This window comes from Podarcis melisellensis, assembly GCF_964234715.1.
Source record: "Podarcis melisellensis genome assembly, chromosome: 5".
NCBI lineage: Eukaryota > Metazoa > Chordata > Lepidosauria > Squamata > Lacertidae > Podarcis > Podarcis melisellensis.
Window position 1 is genome coordinate 22263170 of NC_138537.1, and position 8229 is coordinate 22271398.

At 41.9% G+C, this 8229-nt stretch overlaps 1 protein-coding gene across 10 annotated transcripts in view; it reads left to right on the top strand.

The window, feature by feature from the left end:
- The window catches only part of PLCH1 (phospholipase C eta 1), a 140428-nt gene extending 132858 nt beyond the window's left edge, over window positions 1-7570 (top strand). For 6 of the 10 annotated variants that reach the window (XM_081910679.1, XM_081910677.1, XM_081910678.1 and 3 more), the window contains 3 exons: window positions 1445-1504; window positions 2041-2407; window positions 4798-7570. In XM_081910679.1, the coding sequence (XP_081766805.1) occupies window positions 1445-1504; window positions 2041-2407; window positions 4798-6866 (2496 nt within the window). In that variant the 3' untranslated portion in view covers window positions 6867-7570. Of the gene's footprint in view, window positions 1-1444; window positions 1505-2040; window positions 2408-4472; window positions 4502-4797 lie in introns of all 10 variants that reach the window. The other 4 variants (XM_081910682.1, XM_081910681.1, XM_081910686.1 and 1 more) reach the window with 3 other exon arrangements.
- The last annotated feature ends 659 nt before the right edge of the window (window positions 7571-8229 follow it).

Here is an 8229-nt window from a genome sequence, read left to right on the forward strand (position 1 = left end):
TGAGCACTGGTAGGTCTTAGTCTGCCTTACAGGAGGGGGCACGCCTGTAACAGAAGCCTGGAAACCATGTCATCTAACTACAACATTAGAGGACAAAATCCTCTTTTTCCAGTAGCTCCAGACAAGTACCTTTGCTCAAGCACCTATATAGATTTTCTTCCAATAGCTGCATTTAGATGTAACAATAAACAACCTCCGCTTTCTCGAGTGGAACCACAAGGAGAAGACTGGAAGCTTTTGCTTCTGTTTTCCCAAAGTCCCCCCCCCTTCATTTTATCAAAACCTTCACAAATTGCGGTTAATCTTAATTATGTTTTACTGTAACAAGTCCCCTTTGAACCTTGGTTTTATGGTTCTGGCTTATTTCAGTGAATCCTAGGTTAAGCACAGTTTAGGGTTTGAATGTAATTCCAAACCGTTGTTGAATCATAGGAAGAGGTGGGCAAACGAGTTAACCCAAGGCTCACCTAGGCTCATTCCTATAACAATAACCATGGTTTATTGTTACAACCAAACACCTGCTATGAGTCAGGCACAAGTGATCTCTGACCTTCCCAGCTTCATAATCTGAAATCATAAATTTGTCCTTCACTCTCAGTAGGTAAGGAGAACTAGAGATTACTTGATTTACTGTGGCATGCAGTTCCTGCAGACTTCCCTCCAGATGTTGTTGATGATTATAGATGCCTACAACTCCCACAACCTCTGATTGTTGCCCAAGCTGGCTTGGGTGGATGGGAGCTGGTGTCAAGCAACATCTGGAGGGCCTGGCCTACTGTACCTGTTAGAGGTTTACTATTGGAACCATAAAAATTACCAGCTATTACTTGATGCCCTTCAGGACTGCAAGATAGTTCCGCTTTATTCTCATTAAACCAGATTTTAGACAATGGAATTTTGAGGTTAGACCCCTTTATCCACCTTGCTTGGTAGATGTGGTTTATTGTCAAATAAAACAGTGTTTGTTTGGTACAGTGAATTTATGGCTGCTGTTGATTGGCACACCCTTCCTTCCCTTTTATGTTTCTCCCCTGTCTACCTAGAGCTTGAGGCTGCTGCTTTTTGTTCCTTGTTACTCAAGTCTTGTGGCTTTGAGTAACTCTCTTTTCCCTGGCACATCCTTGCTTGGTGGAGATTCCTTTATTGTTGCTGCATGGACTTTGGCACATTGTCTCAGGGCTTATTTTAAATAGGTGATGTATAAATGGGCGTTTAGAAGCCAAAGATCTTTACCAGTCTCTAGTTCTGAGGAAGGTGCAGAGTTAAAACGTGAAGATCAGGGGTTATAGCCAGATGTCCAGGTCTGATGGAATCCAACAGCATCCGAGAGAGCCATGTTGGCTACCCATAATTCTATGACAAACACGATGTATCCTGTTGTTTTCAATGTGACCAAATCAATGGAAATTTAGCCCATCATTCTGTGCCTCTCTTTGCCTTTCAGTGGAGTCCCTTAATCCTCAACCCCAGTTATACTATAATGCACTTTCTAGGAGCCACAAAGGTAGCTTTTATTTAGCATGCCACTTCTGCACTTGCTGGGCGCTGATCGTCCTTTTTTTAAAGGAGACACCCCTAACCGCATGATCTGTTAACTGCTGTGTCACTTCATTTCCCATCAAGCGTTTGAAACCTTGGCCTGCCGCTGCTGCTTCGAAGTGGCCCATGTCATAAAATGCTCCTGGGCCCAGGGCAGCCTCTCACCCCAGGACATTTCTCGCAAGCTTGTCATGTGTGATTAGGAGGCCTCTCGTAAAACTCCTCTGCTATCATGGCAGGCTGCCTTCCTGACAGAGAGAAATCCCCTCATACATGCATGAACTCATGGCGAGCACTGCCTGCTTTCTCCTCAGTTGACCAGGTGTGGACTTGCTTGGCTTGATCACTTTGTTTGCTTGCTTGCTTGGGATTCTTCTCCATTCATCGCCCAGATAATGTACACAAGCAGCGGTTTATAAATGTGTTTTTGTGTGGAATAGGCCACATTTTCAAAAAAAGGTAGTATTTCCCTCCTTTCCGTTCTCTATTCTTCTTTTTTAGAACAAGCAACTGATAGGGCTCCGAGGGCTCTTTCACAAGAACCCCAAGCATAATTCTGTGGAAAACAGCGCTAATTACATTCGGAAAAGGTCGATTGGGGAACGTATTCTCCGACGCACTGCCAGCGCGCCAGCAAAGGGCAGGAAGAAGAGCAAAATGGGGTTTCAGGAAGTGACCGAGCTTAAGGAGAGCGTGTCTGAGGCAACCAATTTGAAAGAGAAGGAAGAGATCCTGAGGCGTACGAGTAGAAGCTTGCAGGCACGTCCCATCTCCATGCCGGTTGACAAATACCATCTGGTGGGCTTGCCATCACCAGATCAGGAGGCACCTCCTGTTGCTGACACCACCAAAACCGAAAATACTTCTGGTAAGTTCCTTCTATAGAGGCCTCATAAATGCTTCTTAAAAACATATACATGTATTCAAGCTTTCATGGATTCCGACTCTTGATTATTATTATTTTGGTAATAGTTGCACTTTTACCTAGTTTCTAGGAAATCTTGTTGAATGTTGTTTTTATTTTTTTATTTAATGTAAAAGTGTTAAATCCTATTGCCCATGGTGTCAGGGAGAAAATCTTCAACATATCATAGGCATAGGTGAACCTTAAATTATCATAGGTGAACCTTAAATTATCCATACGAGAATAAATTCAGTATCAGGCTGCAGGACAGCAAATTGGCTTTATTTATTTTTCTTTCCTGGTATATCTAACCTCTGATAACCGTAGTAGCCATAAATGATTACATTCTGCTTATTTCTTACTCATTTAAAGTTACAACAAACGCAAGAGTAAGGAATATCTTGGGAATACACCAGCATTTCTATCAACTTTAGTGGTTTTTAGTTTTTATGGGACATGGGTGGCACTGTGGTCTAAACCAGCGAGCCTCTTGGGCTTGCCAATCAGAAGGTCGGTGGTTCGAATCCCCATGACGGGGCGAGCTCCTGTTGCTTGGTCCCAGCTTCTGCCAACCTAGCAGTTCAAAAGCACGCCAAAAAAGTGCAAGTAGATAAATAGGTACCGCTCCGGTGGGAAGGTAAATGGCGTTTCTGTGCACTGTTCTGGTTTGGTGTTCCGTTGTGCCAGAAGTAGCTTAGTCATGCTGGCCACATGACCCGGAAAAACTGTCTGCGTACAAACGCCGGCTCCCTTGGCCTGTAAAGCGAGATGAGCGCCACAACCCCAGAGTCGTCTTTGACTGGACTGAACTGTCAGGGGTCCTTTACCTTTACCTTTAGTGGGTATGCCCCTGTGATGACCATTCCTGGAGCAAGATAGCTTGATCACAAGTATTCATACCTTCAAGACGAAATGGCAAAAATGCACTCTCTGTGAGGCTTCGTTTGCCGTTGGCCTGGAAGCTGCCACATGATTGTTGACAGGAGTGAGATACCTCCAGCATATTATACCTCTGTTTAAAGGTGTGCACAGGCTGCCCATTGGTTAATGGAACAGCTCAAGATTTTGCTATTAGTACATAAAGTCCTTAATAGTTTGCCCACTCAACCACTTTGATCTATGGAGTTTGCACTTCTTTGGGGGTTTTTTTTGAGCATAGGTTGGACGGCCATCTGTCAAGGATGCTTTAGCTGAGATTTCTGCATTGCAGGGGGTTAGACTGGATGACCCATGGGTCCCTTCCAGCGCTAAGATTCTGTGATTCTAAGTGCCACATGATGTCCATTCTGCATCTGCTAGGTGTTGAAATTTCAGTGTGGCGGCATCAGTGACTTCTCTGTATTGTTTTAGACAGCTGCTAAAACCTTTTATTTTATTTAAACAAGCCTATATAATTTATTATTTGCTTTTACATTTTGCTGATTTTATCCATTTACTGTTGATAATTATTTTATATTAATGTTTATTGCTTGCAGATTTTTTTAAAATTAAGCAGCTTATATTTTTCTAAATATAAATAATTAAAGGGAGGCCTTGACCCTTGTAAACCTTGCACGGTCAAACTTGTGTTCAAACCCTCTTCATTTTGCTTATCCAACAGTCAGGTGCTTTTAAAAAATAAAAATCCATACACAGGAAATTGGAAAAGGTCCCTATATATCTTTACTAACTCTAGAGGTAATAGGTTCCAATATCTGTGATCCTACTGTGTCATCAAGACAATATGCAATGGCCATGAAGATTAGCCTGTTTCATGGCAGTCTTGAAAGCGTTTTAATCTGACATCACTCTTCAGTTCCTAGAATTATAGACATGCAGAAATAGCGAGAAACAAAATGTACCAGTGAAACTGAAAAGGAAAAGTCACTTTCTTTTCATGAAAGCCAGATGCTTGTCTGAGGCCACTATGCATGGGAGTCCAGGATTTGGACGTGTAATTCAAGAATTTTGATAAGCATGCCTCTTGTTTGCAGATGGTGTTTTAACAGAGCTGTTTTGTTCTGTCTTTGTTTGCCATGCTTCTGTATAGTACAAATCTGAATAGGAACCCAGCTGAAGGTAATGGTTATGGTACCTCATTGACATTCTTTGCAACAAATATTACATCACGCCCACAGTGATGTAATGAAACATTAAAGAAAAGCTTCAATGAAGTGCTATATATTTTCTCATTTCCTCATATCACATGAATAATTTGTACTAAACTTGCACAATCCCATAATTAAGTCCTTTCACAATTGTGATCGATTTTTACATTCTCCATTTACCTATTCCAAGACAAAATGTAGCCATAAACAGGTGGATGAACATCTTCCTAACCACTGTTTTTGTGTTTTGTTTTTAAACTGATACAGCAAAAAGTAAAAAAGCTACCAAAGAGGACCAACCACACCTGAAAGAAGCGGTCACCTCTTATCCTGAGAAAGATTTCTCTTTTGCAAAGTTTTCATCTCCGTTTAAAAGAGAGGCCATCGAAGCTGGCATTTATGTGAGCTCACCTGTGTATGAAAAGCCGGAAAGCCTAGACTTTGCCATTGGGATAGCTGAAACCTATTTTTCCACGGAGTATTGGAAAAGTAATCTTTCCAGCGAATCTGTTCACCCAAAGGAGGAACCTGAAAGGGACAAGAATGAAGGTATATGTTGCATGGGTCAAAAGATGTTGAATGATGCTCTGTTTTGCAAAGAGAGAGAACCAGTAGCTGGAAATTCTCTTTCTCCAGGACATCAGGAAGTAACTAGCGTTAGATCTCATGCAGTAGTGAATAGTACTATAGCCAATTCCCCACTACCTGATGTATCTTCACCTACCTGTAGTGATGTCCGTGACTTTCATTCTATACCAGCCATACAAGATAGTGACATTTCTCATCTGATCAGTGAGGTCTCTTTAGCAGATGAGAGTGATGTGGGCAGTTCTGTCTCAGCATTGATAGGACAGTTTGATGTCACAAATGTCCAAACTAATTTGACTGTTGTTCCGAGTCCTCCTGGAATTAGCCAAAAGATTGACAATAGGAAGCCTGCACATGTACCACATATGTCTCCAAGTGATCAGAATACATCTTTTGACCACAAGTCTCCCAGTGTAATGCCCATCGGATCAGCACCCAAAATTACTATGATATCAACCCCTCAGACCACAGAGTGTTCGCTGTACACAATTATCCACGAGGCCTCTCTTACTCCAGCCTCTCACCAAGCATCAATTGGCAAACCTCCTTGCAAGGACGCAAAATATGTTGCAGAAGATACCTGTCCTGTGTTTTCTTGCATTTCACCTGGGCTAAGTGCAAACGCTAAAAGGAAGTGTGGAGCCAACTGGAACTCTCTTAGCAATAGCAACTCTTGCATCTCAGACAGCTCAGATTTGGAACATACAATAGTTGTCCCTTTCACTTGTGTAAATTCTACAGGCAGCAGCCTAATGGAAGTTGATGGAGAGCTGCAGGACCTCTTGATAACTGCCTATGAATATAAGAGAGAAGATATGAGCCAAGTTGCTTCTCCTCTGAAACTTAAGCATAATCAGGACACTCTGTGCTATGACAGTTCAGTCTGCAGAAACCTAACCAGCGAGCATCTCTCCACCACCAACCTACTTGAAGACTTCAAGTTCAGGAGCAAGAAGAACCAATATCTTCCTTACCCAGAACATCAGTGTGTTGATCTTTTGTACAATAATTATTTGCACATTTCAGACACCCCAAATGAATTGTTGAACATCTCTCCAACAGGTACCATGGAGAACTCTCCTGCTCTTAAGAATTCTCTGCCTTCTCCCTTGGCTCAAAAACAACCAAGTCCTTGCAAATCCAAGAGCCTTGGAGACTTAACATCAGAAGACATCTCGTGCAATTTTGAAAGCAAGTACAAGTATATCAGCAGAGGTTTCATTACATCTGGCATGAGAGACAAGATGGTGACTGCTCTGAAGGCTAAGAAACCACAGGCTACAGATTCTCTGACGGAACAGTTACGAAAGCTAGTGTCCTTTGATCAAGAGGACAGCTGCCAATCATTTTGTAACAAGCAGGACGACGACTGCCCTAAAATGTTGGTGAGAAAACTGTCATCCAGGAGTCAGAGCAGAGTGAGAAACATTGCTAGTCGCGCCAGGGAGCGCCAGGAAGCCAATAAGCAGAAACTTTCTAACACTAGCAGTAATGTAGCAGGGGTAGTCCTTAGAAATAAGCCTCTTGTACCTCCTCACATTATCAACAGACATTCCACTGGCTCTTATATAGCAAGCTATCTGGATAACTTCAATACGGACAATCTGGTCGACCGAGGGGTTCCGGAGGGTGCATGCACATCATTGCGCTATGGGTACCATGACCGGTTTTATACAGATGATTCTCTTTTAGAGACCAAGCCAAGCGAAGACGATAAACCGGAAATCTATTTTCTCCTGAGACTGTAAATTGTATAAATGTACATCTCCATTGTTTACAAGCTTCCTCACAGAATGAAGGATGATCCATAAGCAACGTAGCCATTAGCATTTAAATGACTCAGAAATGTATTCTTTTCGCTACTGTTTGAGCCTTGTCATGAATTAATGTGTCCATTGCCATCACAGTTGATGTAAATAGATGTTGTAAAACTTTATGTACTTGGTCTTTTCCCTCATTTTTTAAAGAAATTATACACAAAAAAAGTTGTTTGCATGACATAAAATGCAAGAGGTCCTGATGTCCTGTATTTGAAATGCTTGTACAATAGAATTTGGTATGGCTATTGATTACCACAAAATGCTGCACTCAATACAACGTTTCTTCCCTCTTTTGTCTCTATCATTTTGGTGCTTCTAAGGAATTTTAGAGTGGTTTATTATCTCCTTCGATGTTCCCTCCTTTGAACCTAATCGCACAGCTTTTTAATTGATACCATTCTCATTAAAGAAATTAAATACACCTGTATTTATTAGAGAGTGATCATGGCACGCCGAGGCAGTGCTGTTTTACACTAGTGAAAGGGATGATAGGGACACACATTTTGAATTCCAAATGTTGAAACAAAGGTTTTGAATTTTCAAGTACAAATTTCAGATTTTTTTGGGGGGGGGAGTAAAGGTAGCAAACTTGAAAGCCTCACTTCATTGGCAGAAGGGAAAGAAAGCTTAAATTCAAGCATTGTCCCCAAGAAGTTTTGCAGTGTTTATAGACTCCCACTTGTCTCTTGAATCATGTGTTCCGTTTGCTATCTTTGTTTCAATCTACACTTCAGATCTGTCTGCCATTGCTGAGTTGTAGCTCTAAAGAGTGACCTTTTTACATTAGGGTGGCTAACTTCTAGATATGTTGTTGCTGAACTACAACTCCCATCATCCCTGATAACTGACCATACTGGCTGAGACTCATGGGAGTGGTAGTTCAGCAACCTCTGGAAGGCTACTGGTTGTCCATCTTTGTTTTACATGAACCGACAATCATGTTGATTTGCTTCACGTGTCTATATCTCAGTATTGGATATCTGCCTGTTTTGAAACCAACAGTTGATAAAACATCTTCCTTACCCTTTGAGTGCATATCCTCTTAAGTATTATATAGGTTCAGTCTTCCCACATCGGTTGCCTGACTGTGTAAACTAAGTGGAATCTGATCTCATGGAACTAGAGAGTTTGGATTTGATATCCTGCTTTATCACTACCCAAAGGAGTCTCAAAGCGGCTAACATTCTCCTTTCCTTTCCTCCCCCACAACAAACACTCTGTGAGGTGAGTGGGGCTGAGAGACTTCAGAGAAGTGTGACTAGCCCAAGGTCACCCAGCAGCTGCATGTGGA